The sequence below is a fragment of the Neophocaena asiaeorientalis genome, unplaced genomic scaffold (genome assembly GCF_003031525.2).
Source record: "Neophocaena asiaeorientalis asiaeorientalis breed wild unplaced genomic scaffold, Neophocaena_asiaeorientalis_V1.1 scaffold134, whole genome shotgun sequence".
Taxonomy (NCBI): domain Eukaryota; kingdom Metazoa; phylum Chordata; class Mammalia; order Artiodactyla; family Phocoenidae; genus Neophocaena; species Neophocaena asiaeorientalis.
The window spans coordinates 19,179,439-19,193,523 of record NW_020185339.1 but is presented as its reverse complement, the minus strand read 5'-3'; the positions used below and the strand labels follow the sequence as shown (position 1 = coordinate 19,193,523).

At 33.9% G+C, this 14,085-nt stretch overlaps 1 protein-coding gene across 5 annotated transcripts in view; it reads left to right on the top strand.

Moving 5' to 3' along the window:
* Positions 1–14,085, top strand: part of USP15 (ubiquitin specific peptidase 15) — a 123,959-nt gene that overhangs the window by 84,153 nt on the left and 25,721 nt on the right. The window contains exon 9 of one of the 5 annotated variants that reach the window (XM_024736469.1): positions 10,277–10,416. The exons of 3 other annotated variants lie outside the window; for them this stretch is intronic. In XM_024736469.1, the coding sequence (XP_024592237.1) occupies positions 10,277–10,291 (15 nt within the window). In that variant the 3' untranslated portion in view covers positions 10,292–10,416. Of the gene's footprint in view, positions 1–10,276; positions 10,423–14,085 lie in introns of those variants that run through there. One more of the 5 variants, XM_024736468.1, reaches the window with a different exon arrangement.

Sequence of the window (14,085 nt, the reverse complement as noted above, 5' to 3'; positions counted from 1 at the left end):
CTTACTTGTCTGTTCTTCACATTCTTCCAAATTAATATACAAATTTCTCTAGGATTAATGCTTCTATTTCTGTTAATAAAAACTTTCTAATGTTTTGTCAGTCCCTAATTCTATAATAGGAAATGACAGGAGTACAGGTTACAGGGGAAAGGCTTATTTCAAGGAGTTGTAAATAATTACATCTGATTTTAATACAGAATTGTTTTACATTATATTCACTAGGTAGAATTACTTACAGTGCTAACATTTATGGCAGCAGTTTTTAATATAATCACACTGAAGTATCTTGTATTGATTTGAATAACTACTCAAAGTATCTGTAATTGAAAACATAAGAAATGTTAATCTTTAATATATAATGGTAACTACAAATTTGCCCCCTCTAACAAAACAAAACAAAAGAAAAAGCGGTTCCAGATTTACTTCTGTTACCTAAAAATCAAAAACAGTTCATTTTCTTGATGTCAAAATCTTTCCTAAAATACATTTTCTTCCTTTAATAAAGGTATGCATATCATTCAACACATTATGATTGGAATATTCTTAAGTATATCAGGGTTATGTTCTAAATCTTATAAATTGGTATTATTGAATAGTGTCACTAGAAAATATAAGATATTGGACTGATAGAGCCTTTCAAAGGAGAAAGACATGCTAAATTTCTCTTAAAGCCTTGTTTGTTGTCTTTTGCCTGTTCTAACGTATACATTTAAATTCTGGTCAATTGCGGCTATGCTGTTTTAATTACTGAAAGACCCTCGTCTGTTAGATGTTTTGCTTCTAATATCACACTTAAGATCGTCTTTCTATATTAGTTTGTGAGTAAAAATAGTTTGTGGTGATGCATGTTACCAATGATCAACTTCATTAGTGTTTTCACTTTGCCAATAACGGATGCTTAGTTCAGTAGTTTTTTTTTAGTAGTGTATATATGGAAACCAATTGCTAAGTGTTACCAATCACCTCTTTACAGTAATTTGTAAGCTATACTATACTATACTGCGAGAGTGTCAGTGAGTTGGTTACTGAAAACCATTGCTTAATTAATAATAATATTTAAAATAAATTACTAATTCTCATAAATTCATGTTAAAATATTAATAGCCCAGTAATGAACTTGCAGTATCTGATAGTAACAGTATCCTTCTTTGCATAGTAAAGGTTGTTTTTCCTAGCATTGTCACTTTCTTAATTTCCTCTTCACAGAGACCCCTGGGTTAGGGCATCTGTTATCCTTATTTCACTGATGAGGAAATTGAGGCAAGGAAAGTTTAAGTGACTTGTCATTCACTAAGACAAGTTAATAAATGAGTTAGAACTGGGCTGTTATTCAGATATCCTGAGATAATGTATCTTTCATTATTATACTAGTCAGCTTGTAAGAAATGCTTTTAAAATGTTTCATTTTATTGTCACATATACATAACATAACATTTACCATTTTAACTATTTTTAACTTCAGTGGTATTAAGTACATTCACATTGTTGTGCAACCATTAAAAATGTTTTTATGTTTATGCCAAATATATGGCCCCCATAATACAAGATGTTCCCATAAGGTGTTCCCATAACTGTTTGCACGATTCAAACAGTTTCCCTGGGAGGTTATTTACACAATTACTCATTTGATGGTGTGTTCGAAATAGTTTAAGAACTCCTTTTGGAATTGCTTTCATTCTTCTGAATTTCACTGATGGATATTTCTCTTCCTTTGATGACAAAGTTGATTTTTCAAAAACCTGATGTTATTCAGAGCATTATCTGCAGAATATTATAGGTGATCAAACTAGATATTTTTTTTCCAAAAATATACTTGTGCAGTCATCCATTCATTTACTCAGCAAATATTCATCAAGGGCCCACTAAGTGCCTTTCACTCTGATAGGCAATAACTATACCATGGTGAACAAAACCAGTACTATTTCCATGGATCGTAGTCTAGTAGGGGAGATAAACGTTAAATAAATTGTGAATATTTTAAGCATCATGAAAAGAAAAAATCATGGAGAGTGCTCTGAGTATAACAAGAGCTGGGAGAGCACCTAATTTATATTGGATACCATGTTCCCCAGAAGTAACCTTTTAGCTATGACCAAAGAATAGGTGTTAGTTGGGCAGGTGAGAGTTGAAGTCAGATGGAGCAACAGCATGTGCAGAGCCCCTAAGGTGGGCAAGTTTGAGGAACCAAAGATGAGTAACCTGTGAGATAATATTTAAATGGAGGTGGGATAAAATGAGTTCAGAGAAATAGGCAAAAGCCAGATCATGTAGGGGGAATATGGATTGTAATGTATGAAAAGGCATTGAAGGTTCCAGGCTGCTATCATCTCATCTGGTTTATTGCATTTATCTTCTAGTTGATTTCTCTGCTTATACCCTTAACTCCTATGGTCTGTCCTCACAAGAACAGCCAGAGCGATGTTTTTAAACTTAAGGCACCTGTCACCCTTTGTCCATATCACTAAATGCCTTCTTATTTCACTCAACAGAAGCTAGAGTTCTTAAAAGAGGATATAAGGCATATAAGGCTGTGTATGATCTGGCTTCTGTCTTATTTTCTACCACTTTCCTCCATGCTCACTCTGCTCCATCCTCAGTAGCCCCCCTCACATATTGCACGAATGTTCCTGCCTTGGGGTCTCTGAACTTATAATCTCCTATACTTGGAATGTTCTTTCTCCAAATGTTTATATCCTTTCTTTCTCACTTCCTTTAGGTCTCTATTAATCAGTCAGATCCTTCCCCACTCACTGTATACGATGGTAACTGCCCTCTCCCATTCCATGACCACCTGATATATGCTGTATATATATATTTGAGTTTTTTTGTTTATCTGTTTGCCTCCCTCTACTCCCAACTCATGCTCCATGAGCACAGGAGTTTTGTTTTAGTCACTGCTATAGCCCCATTACCTCAAAGAGTGTCTGGCATGTATTGTAGAAGGCATTCAAATTAATGAAAAGTGAAGGAAATCACAAGTGTGTGTCTGGTTTTTGGCTTGTACATCATAATGAGAACATAATGGTAACAGTGGGAGGAGAGACACAGGAGAAGTAGGTTTGGGGTAAGGAGAAGATTATGAGTTAATTTTAGTCATGTTCAGTTTGTCATACCAATGAAACATCCAAGTGGATATATCATAGGCAGTTGGATATTCTAGTATGGAATATAGACCAGAGGCCTAGGTTAGAAATAAAAATATGACTGTAGATGGTATTTAAAATAAGGGAAATGATTGCATCTGTGAAGTGAGGCCATCTGTGAAAAAGAGATCCCAGGACTAAGCCTTACAATATAACATTTGAATATAACATTTGAATCTAACATTTGAAAGGCGGAAAGACACTACTGTTGCAACAGGAAAAAAAGAAATGGATTATGGACGCAAGTAGTTTCTAGATTTTGTAATGACTTCCATTATCCTAAAAGTACGAGACCAGATCATAAGCTAAGAAAGAAAGAATAAGATTGCTCAGCAATGTTGAGATCTCATTGTTTGAGACCTTAATGTTTAGCTACATGGTGCATAAAATAGATGGGTTCATACAGTAAAATGATTGGGTTCATCTAGGGCTGTAGAGAGAAAAGGTCAAAGGAATTAAGAGCAACTAGACTAATTTTCTTATTTAGCTAATCCAGTAAACATCCACTGAGACCTACTCCGTGCCAAGTGTTGTTCTAGACACTGGTGGTACAGAGTTGAACAAGACTGTGCCTATCCTCTTGAATGTCATGCTGTGGTGAATGAGATAGCCATATAAATAAATAAGATGTAATATGTGACATGATAGAAAGCATGATCAGCCAAATGTTTTGAAAGCAAAGAAAAGAGAGCCATTGGGAAATAAGTGAGGCTTCACCAAGGAGGTGACATTTGAGTTGGGTCTTGATTTCATTTGATTGACTATATTATTCATTATGAATTATGTTTGGTTCATCTGGTCATAAAAATAGCAGTGACTTACCAGAGGTACAACTATAACATTATAGCTCATGCTTGTTACCACATTTTTCCACCAAAAAAATCCCTACATCAGAGGGAGAAACACTCCCAAACTCATTCTACGAAGCCACCATCACCTGATACCAAAACCAGACAAAGATGTCACAAAGAAAGAAAACTACAGGCTAATATCACTATGAACATAGATGCAAAAATCCTCAACAAAATACTAGCAAGCAGAATCCAACAGCACATTAAAACGATCATACACCTTGATCAAGTGGGGTTTATCCCAGGAATGCAAGGATTCTTCAGTATACGCAAATCAATCAATGTGATACACCATATTAACAAATTGAAGGAGAAAAACCATATGACCATCTCAATAGATGCACAGAAAGCTTTCAACAAAATTAAACACCCATTTATGATAAAAACCCTCCAGAAAATAGGCATGGAGGGAACTTACCTCAACATAATAAAGGCCATATATGACAAACCCACAGCCAACATTGCCCTCAATGGTGAAAAACTGAAACCATTTCCACTAAGATCAGGAACAAGACAAGGTTGCCCACTCTCACCACTATGATTCAACATTGTTTTGGAAGTTTTAACCACAGCCATCAGAGAAGAAAAAGAAAGAAAAGGAATCCAAATCGGAAAAGAAGTATGGCATATACCCTGAGAAAACCATAATTCAAAAAGAGTCATGTACCACAGTGTTCATTGCAGCTCTATTTACAATAACCAGGACATGGAAGCAACCTAAGTGTCCATCAACAGATGAATGGATAAAGAAGATGTGGCACATGTATACAATGGAATATTTCGCAGCCATAAAAAGAAACGAAATTGAGTTGTTTGTAGTGAGGTGGTTGGTCCTATATACGCTACCAAATGTAAAACCGATAGCTAGTGGGAAGCAGCTGCACAGCACAGGGAGATCAGCTTAGTGCTCACGTACATGGGTGGGATTGGGAGGGTGGGAGGGAGGGAGACAAGAGGGAAGAGATGTGGAGATATGTATATGTGTGTTGCTGATTCACTTTGTTATAAAGCAAAAACCAACACACCATTGTAAAGCAATTATATTCCAATAAAAATATTTTTAAAAAATCATATTTTACCACAGTAAAAACCACATTGTTCATACACTCAATAAACACATACTGACACCTCCTGGGTGCTAGACAGCAATGCTTTTTCATACGTCTGCCAACTCTAAAAAGAGAAGTACCTAAATATTTTGAGCAGTGACAATATCAATGAAACAAACATATAGTCTCCTAAAGTAATTAAGTCAAAAATGATGTTCATATGAATTTGAAGTGTTTGCTGGAAAAATCACTCTTTGCTTTATAATCAAGTCCCATGTATAATTAAAAATATGTCTTCATGTAGATTTTTTAATATATAAATTTATTTATTTTTGGCTGCTTTAGGTCTTCATTGCTGTGTGCAGGCCTTCTCTAGTTGTGGCGAGGTGGGGGCTACTCTTCGTTGAGATGTGCAGGCTTCTCATTGCCATGGCTTCTGTTGTTGCGGAGCGTGGTCTGTAGGTGCTTAGGCTTCTGTAGTTGCAGCACAGGGACTCAGTACTTGTGGCGCACAGGCTTAGTTGCTCCACAGCATGTGGGATCTCCCCAGATTAGGGCTCGAACCCATGTCCCCTGCATTGGCAGGCAGATTCTTAACCACTGTGCCACCAGGGAAGTCCTATTTAGAGAGGTTTTGTTTTGAATATAAACTCAATCATTGACTGACACACACACGCCAATATACATACACACGTACATATTTATTATGCATATATGAATGAATACATATATTTTTAAATAGTTTTGGTATATCATTAAGGTATTTTGTGTAATTCTTCAGTAATTGCCCACGGCTTTTCTAAGCATTATGTACCTTGCCCAAGAGAAAGCTTTCAGTAACTGTTTTTAAAAGAAATTAAAAACAAGTTCTTGACCAAAATATTACTAACTGTTCATAAGGAAATTCTTAATAGCAAGGTATAATATACTTTATGATTCCTCTTACATTTATTGAATACCATACCAAAAGTATCTATATCATCATAATTATGCCACCATCTTCCTGAGACCTCTCTTACCTTCCCTGAGACTTGTTCCATTAATTGTCTCTTCTTTGTTCTATATCTTTAACCTCACCTCTTCACTGTCTTCCTTTCCTCGTATATGCATGGTCAACTCTTTTTTTTAATGGGGTGGGAGGGAGATGGAGTGAGGAGTAGTACCCTTGACCTTGAAAAGCGTGGTCTGTCTTCCCTACTTTCTCATGTCCCATTCAATAGCCCTCATGTCTGCAGCTTAGCACAGTAGTTAAAGCTTAGATTTTGCAACTTGACTGCTTGGATTCAAATCCTAGTTCTGTTACTTGTAAGTTGTGTGACCTTGGATAAGAAACTTTTTAGTTTATCTGTTAAATGGAGATAACATGCTTAAGTGCTTGGCACATAACAAACAACGTGCAAGTATCAACTGCTGTTATATCATCACTGTGACCATCATACCACCCCACAGAAATTGGTTTTGGTAAGGTCATTCTTGACTCCGTTTCCTAGGCTCTTTGTAGCCCCTTTACCTTTGAGAAGTTGACATCTGCTTAAAAGTGACAAATCCCAGATCTGTCTCCACCATACTTCTCCCTCCTGAGTTTTCCTCCAAAATATAACTATTAGATGGACATTTCTGCCTAAACAATATTAAAGATAACTCAAACTCAGCATGTGTATGACTAAACATATTTCCTAGAAACCCGATGCTTTTATTTATTACACTCCCTTATAGGTGCAACCATTAATTAACCCAAGTCAAAACCTGAGACTTACCACAAGTTCTATTCATTCTACTACCTCTTAAGTGTCACTTGTATCTATCTTTTCCTTTCCTGTCAGTACAGTATTTTAACACTTGAGCATCTTTTAAGTGAACTTTTGAAAAATTCATCTAACTCATCTCTTTGTTCCATCATTTATCCTCTTCTCATCCATTTAGTACACTCCTCCCAGAGTCAGTTTTTAAAAGCAAATACCTCCTTGCTTAAAACTCATTTCCAGGACTTCCCTGGTGGTACAGTGGTTAAGAATCCGCCTGCCAATACAGGGGACACGGGTTCGAGCCCTGGTCCAGAAAGATCCCACATGCCGCAGAGCAGCTAAGCCCATGCACCACAACTACTGAGCCTGCACTCTAGAGCCTGCGTGCCACAACTACTGAAGCCTGCTCGCCTGGAGCCCCCTCACCCCCACTGGGGAAAGCCCACACAGCAACGAAGACCCAACACAGACAAAAATTAATTAATTAATTATTTTTAAAAAAACCTCATTTCCTATCACCTAAAGGATAAAATCCAAACCAGACCCTACCTAGCTCTTTAACCAAAACTAAAAGTTCTTGGAATTCATTAAGTTTCAAGTCTCTTTATATATAATGTTACCTCTTCCCTAGTTGCCTTGCACACACACACATGCATGCATGCACACACACATACAAACACACACACACCCCTTTTCCTCTATCTCTTCTGGACAAATACCTACTACACAGTAAGAATCATGAAATTAGAGGCTATCTTTGGTTTTCTTTTATATCCCCAATGTTTGGTATAATGCCACATAATAGTAACTACATTAGAACAGTGTTTCTCACAGTGTTTGGATGAGACAGTGCTGGTCAACAATAAAATAACTATAGAACTTAAGCATAAGTGAGTGATCCAGAACTTTTATAGCAGTTAGGTTAGTTTCATATCTATTAAATCTAATAATTTTAAAATGGGTCTTTCTTTTCTGTATGTTATTTCTTACTTCATTTTTCTAGTGGTTCATTTTTATTTTCTAAAAAACTTTATAGAAGTATCAGTCTGTGACAGTTTGAAAATTTAAAAAGATACTAGTCCTTCCACATAGATGATTTGAGAAGCACTGCATTAGGAAAATTTACCTGAAATATTTAATACTTGACCTGTACCAGATTAATGATATTTCTGGAGCTGTCTAAATGTCAAAGAGCACAATAATTTTTAAAAGAATTGTAGCTTTTAATATATATATTTACTTCTTGCAAAGACCTACCAATTTATATAAAGTCTAATAAACACTACAGCTTATGTTCTGCCGATGTAGCCAGTCTGATAGTACTTGAATTGGGCTGCCATGTTAATCACAGCTTGGCAGAACATACCCTACTACTCTGCAAATTGTTTCTTGAACGATTTCACAGTGCACATCATGAAAACATTTTAGAACAGTATTTCTGTATTTCTAGTCTCTTAACATAATGGTCTTCTGTTCTTAATATTTGTTGAGTGATTAATCAAATAAATTTAAAGTTCTCTTTTATTATGAAAATAATTAGAAACCTTCATAGTTATGTTATCACATAGTCCTTAAATTTCTGTTTCAACTCAGCTTAAGTATTAATATTGTCAGTTATGGGCCTAGTGTAATGAAATGATGCAGAGAAGTATATGACTTGGTAGTTCTTTCAAAGAATGTAGTAAGTCAGTTAAACTTTCTAAAAAAATTCTGCTGTCCCTTTCTTTATGCCTTAGCAGGATAACTAAAAGATGAACAAATCACATAATTCTTAATACTAATTTATTCAAAAATGTTTCTTTACTGAGTATTATGTTCAGGGGACTGAACAAAACTTTAAAACACTTGTTTTTTCTTAAAACCTTTCACTATCTTGCTTGCTTAAAGTATTGGCATTCATTTCATTGTGAGCCAGTTTTAAATTATTAATAGGGTAATTAATAGGTAATAAGCTACTAAACATTAAAATTGAACTAATAAGCTTTAGTTCTTTAAAATAAATATAACTTATGCTAATATTTATTAATGTTATTAGAACCATTTAGCTTAAGCATGCTTCCCATAAACTGAATATCTAAACATAAAAATCATTCAATAAATAGCCTGTTACTTAAAAAAAAAAATTAAACAATTGCTATTACAATCTAGTAGTTTTAAAGCATCATACAACTACCTAAGCTTACCTTAGCATCAATTGTTGATCTAATCATTATCCCAGAAACTTTCAAGTTTCTCTCTATTGCAAGTGGATCTTCTATCCAGTTTCTACTTTTAGCTTTTAATATGAAAAAATCACTGGTCTTTATATAATCATGTTTTCTTAAGCGTGACACCTCTAGTTATAGGACTTACTGCAAGTAACAGGGTAGTCCTTTTGACAAAATTTTCCTTCCTCAATCCCGTAGATGAGGAGGGGATAGGCATTGACATTTCTTTGCTAGCCAAAAGGTTTCCCATTAGTTCTCATACTTCCCAAGCTTTCATAATAATTCTTAATTAAATTCAAGTAGCGTGTGAAGAGAGATTAGATAGAATTTGAAGAAAGGGTGACAGCAGGGACTTTAAATGAAGTTTAATTTTATTCATGTGCAAAGCATAGTGACCAGATTAATGATAAACATGAAAATGTTAGAACATCTTTGTCCAATTCAAAAATACTGCCTTTAGAACTACTTTATGTAAAATTTCAATATTTTAAGTCAAGTGTATGGCAGTTCTCTCTTCACTAACTAGGTGGGAGAGGGAAGAAAACATACTTAAAGTTTTTAAAACTAAATAAATAAAAAGAAAGTTATATCCACTTATATTTTACTTACACAAATTTGTCCTTTAAAGAAAACTTGAAGAGAGAATGGAAATGTAAAGCAAAATAGAGCTATAGTTGTATTTGTTTTCCTAAAATATATGGAGAAACTTCAGAATTGATCTCAAATATAATGAGATTTGCCTTTCCTAGGAAAAAAAAAATAAAACATGAAGTGTCTTAAAAATATCTCATTTTCCAAACCTCCGTGGTGAGGGGCCAGGCTTATATTTGTAGTTCTTCATTGTAAAAGTCTACGTCATAGTTTTCTGTCTTATCCACTACTTTTTTACAGAACTTGAGCCAGTATCCCAGTTTTAATAAAATGCTTTGGAGTTATACAGTACCTTTTTAGAACGTTTATACTCTTGTCATGACGAATTGAAAAATAACATGACAAATTCGAAAATTCTTTATCCATCTAATCTTAAAATCCAAAATAAGATATTTGGGGGAATTCTAAGATTACTTTAACCATGGATTACTTTAGGTTTTATTTTTTAAATCATAAGAAAATAAAATGGTTTCCTCATTTTAGATTGGGTTTTTAGTATTGGTCAGTTTGAAAGTGTAGCTACTTTAAGAGTTGTGAGTGGCGTTACATTTTGATCAGTTACAGAATGAGTTACACAACTCAAAGGCTTTAGGTAATCAAAAATTAAGTTTGTTTTCTTTCCTGTTCTAGTTACCGGTTTACTAAAATAGTGAGCATACATGATCACTTGAAAATTGGGCTTCTGGAGCACCTGAACAGAAAGGGAGTGGTTCATATTCAGCATTACAAAAGACAACTTTCTCTTTTTGAAGGGGATTACTTTGACTATTTTCCAGGTACTGGGGAAATTCCAGATTCATTACAAGTTATTGGGATGGCTATTAATTATTCATTTCCTAAAATATGTTGATTATAGACTTGAGATTTGGTTATATAGAACTTTATTTCAATTCATCAATTTTTAAAAAATATATAGAAGTTTATAGTGAAATACAAAATTGAGACTCTTACATGAGTCACTCTTTCAAAGAACTCGAGAAACATCAGTCTTACTGATCAGAACATATTTAATGGAAGAACTTTTTGAAAGTAATGTAAGAGGAATAGGATTTTTGCATGTGTATGTAAGGAAAAGTTATGTACAAAACATTGTAGTCTTTCCTGAAATGAGAGAGAATCATACTTCACATAATACTCCAATTTTAAGATGTTGGGTTAAGGGCAGAAATTTATAACCAGAGAGTTTTTCATAGATAATTAATACTTTATAAAATAGTCCAATGGTATATGCATTCTTTTTAAAAAAGTTCTTCATGGTGACAGTGATTAAAGGTCTGTATACATTGAGCCATGTAGAATGTCCACTGGATGAGATACTTGATTATTTAGAATTTTTTTAAGAATTGTGGTGTCTAGTTCCAGGTTGATTTGGGAAAAAGAGTCTTCATGAAAATATATTACCAAATATTTTTCTTTCACATATCTTTTACTTATATGGATTTATCTTGACAGTTATTTTTTGGAGTATTCACAATAGTTATTTTTCCTTCATTAAGAAAGCCTCTTTAGGCATTATTTGGACTTTATTTTTGAATTTGTAGAACTTTAAATAGGTTATAGTTATATAACAGGGTGCAAATTCAGATCTTAGTCAAGTGTTTTCCCACTGTTCTCAGTCTCTAAGGACTGATTTACTGTATAAGTTTTTATTCATTTATCACACCTTTATTACGGTATGTGCCAGGCATTGTGCTAGATGCTAAGTTACAAAGGTGAATAAGACATGGACTCTGCTCTCAAGATAAGGACAGTCTAAGTGAGTTCAAGGTACAGCATTAGTCCAGAAGAAGGAATGTTAGTTCTTCCTTGAGGTGCTGAGATGTTGAGATGAGTTTTAAAGAATAAATAGGAATTTCTTACAGGGGAAGAATGTTCTAAGAAGGGGAGGAGTACATGCTAAGGCTCAGTCTTAATAGGTTAAACTAAGGAATATCTCTTAAGACCCCTTATTCAAATTCACATTCAAGAATACTCTTACTTGCAGTTTCCATTTTAAATGCATATGTGAGCACAAGTAGAGAACTACAAAGCCATTTTGAGGAACAGATACATTTGCTCACAAAACAATTGGCTTGCACATAATACGCCATTCTCATCATTCCTCATGGATCAATATCTTTTCATGCTAGCTTATATCCTCAACCTTCCAGTTAGCCAGCTGTGAAGATGCTGTATCACAAAGGCTAAATTAATGAATGCCAAAAGTCTACCATACACTAAATATGAAATTTTAGTATTTCATATTACCATATACTAAATGTGAAATTTAGTTTTTTAATCCTTAGACCTTCAAATGCTCTTGTCAGTTTTGCACACTATTAACTTGCCTAGGGATCATAAAAAACATTTAAATAAATAATTTGCCTAGTTAACGAGTGCATTTGCCTGTTGATTAATGTAGCTTTTTTACTTTTTCTCTCTTGCATCAAGAATTGAAACTACTAGTACAGAATCTTTTTCTTCAGTCTGATTATTGCTTTATTTTTAACATGGTATTTGATAGAATTCTACCCAATATTGGGACCAACTCTAGACACAATTATAATACAAACAAAATGTGGCTTGAGATACGTGTTTTATGATCAGTCACATTACTTCATATATGGACCTCATTTTTTTGGTGATGACTTGTAAGAGGTAGTTCTTAAACTATGAAAGTGTTGGCATTTGTTAGTGTCAGGCAGTTGAAATCAAATGAATTAACAGGTGAAGCTCAAAATGGCCTGTGACTATTAGAATGTCACAAAACTCATAAGTAGCTGTAAAAATGACATACTAATATTGTTTATATAATCCTTTTTGTTTTTATCATACATTCATATATATTCTCAGGTTTTGTGGGGGGGGGGTTTATTCTCAGTTTTTGCTAAGAATAACCATGTATGTTAAGGATGAGGGTTTTTTTTTTTTTTTTTTTTTTGCAGTTCAGGAAACATTGAGAATAAGAGATATATCCACATAGGCACAACATATGTTGTATGATTTCTAGTCCATATTACATTACTGGAGTAAAGTATCATGAGTTAAAAAGGACATTTCCTATGTCTACATATGTAGGACTTCTAATATATATATATGCCTTAAGAAAGGAATTGTTCTGGAACAGTCCCAATCAGATAGGAAAGTGATGTTTTTATAATAGAAGAATCTTTGAGAGAAATGCTTCAGAACTCTGGTTATAGTTTTTATTATTGAACTAATGAAAGTTATCTTTATTCTTTAAAACATTGTATTTAATGGCAGCCAGTCCAGGTATCCAATTTTCTTGTAATTGTCGAAGATGTTCATGTTTCTAAGATAGCCTCATGTTAAAAGACTGAATAATGAGTTGCATAAATTAAAAATCAAGCTGTATTATGACCAAATTTAAGAAATGGGCTTCTTTCTTCTCCCAGAATGATGGCATTGAATACTGATGTCACCTGGAGGAAATATTTTAGTTGTTTGAGCTCTATTACAATAGTTCCTTGAAATTTATACCAAAAGAGAACTTTTAATGTTTAACTGGTTTTCATATTATTTCAAGAATATAGTGACTCCTATAATAACATTACATTCAAGGTGAAGGAGAAAATTATGGTATTTTCAAGATGAGGAAAAAAAGTCTAACATCAGTTTAGTTTTTAAACTATTATGATCTATGTAGTAGAACAGTTAAACTGGCTATTGAATTTCTGTATTTGTGTTTCAGAAAATTTTTATAAAAATTAAGGTTGTGAGTTCCTTAAAACATTATGTTCAGCAAATAAGATGCTTTGGGGGACCATTTAGGATTTAATAGTTTACATTTAAATATAAAGTTTGTCTCAAAATATATTGGTTATGATATCTTGACAGGAAATACAGGCAGTTACTTACTAAGGCTATTTGTGCTTTGTTGTTTAGTTTGTTATCAGTGAATTATAATCAGCTTCAAACTGGCATGAGTCACTATGAAAATAAGCACTGGTCTCTGTGTCATTGACTTTTTAAAAATCCAAGTAGAGGCCCACTACAAAGCAGATGGTAGGTTAAATGAAAGTCAAACAAAAGGGGACCAGGGAGTTTTTAATAGGTGCTGTCTTTTTTGGATTTAGTATTCAGGTAGAAGTGCTTGAAGAAACTTTTGAAATTATTCATTACAAGCAAAAATATTTTTGCCTTACTTTGTGATATTTCATTCAACAAAATTTGAATACTCTGTGCCAAACATTGAAAGAAAAGAGTTAAAACAAAAGAAGAAGAAGAGATGGAGGATAAACACATTAGTAAATATAGGCAAAAAACATTTTAACTAAGCATGCATTTATTGTATACATGCTAAATGCCAAGGGACATTGTGCTCAGTGCTAGAGACATGAATTTAAAGGATATCATGATTCCTGCTCTCGTGGAAGTCTCAGTCTATTTGGCAAGACAGACAACCTAAAAATTAAAGTTACACTATATTATAAAATAAA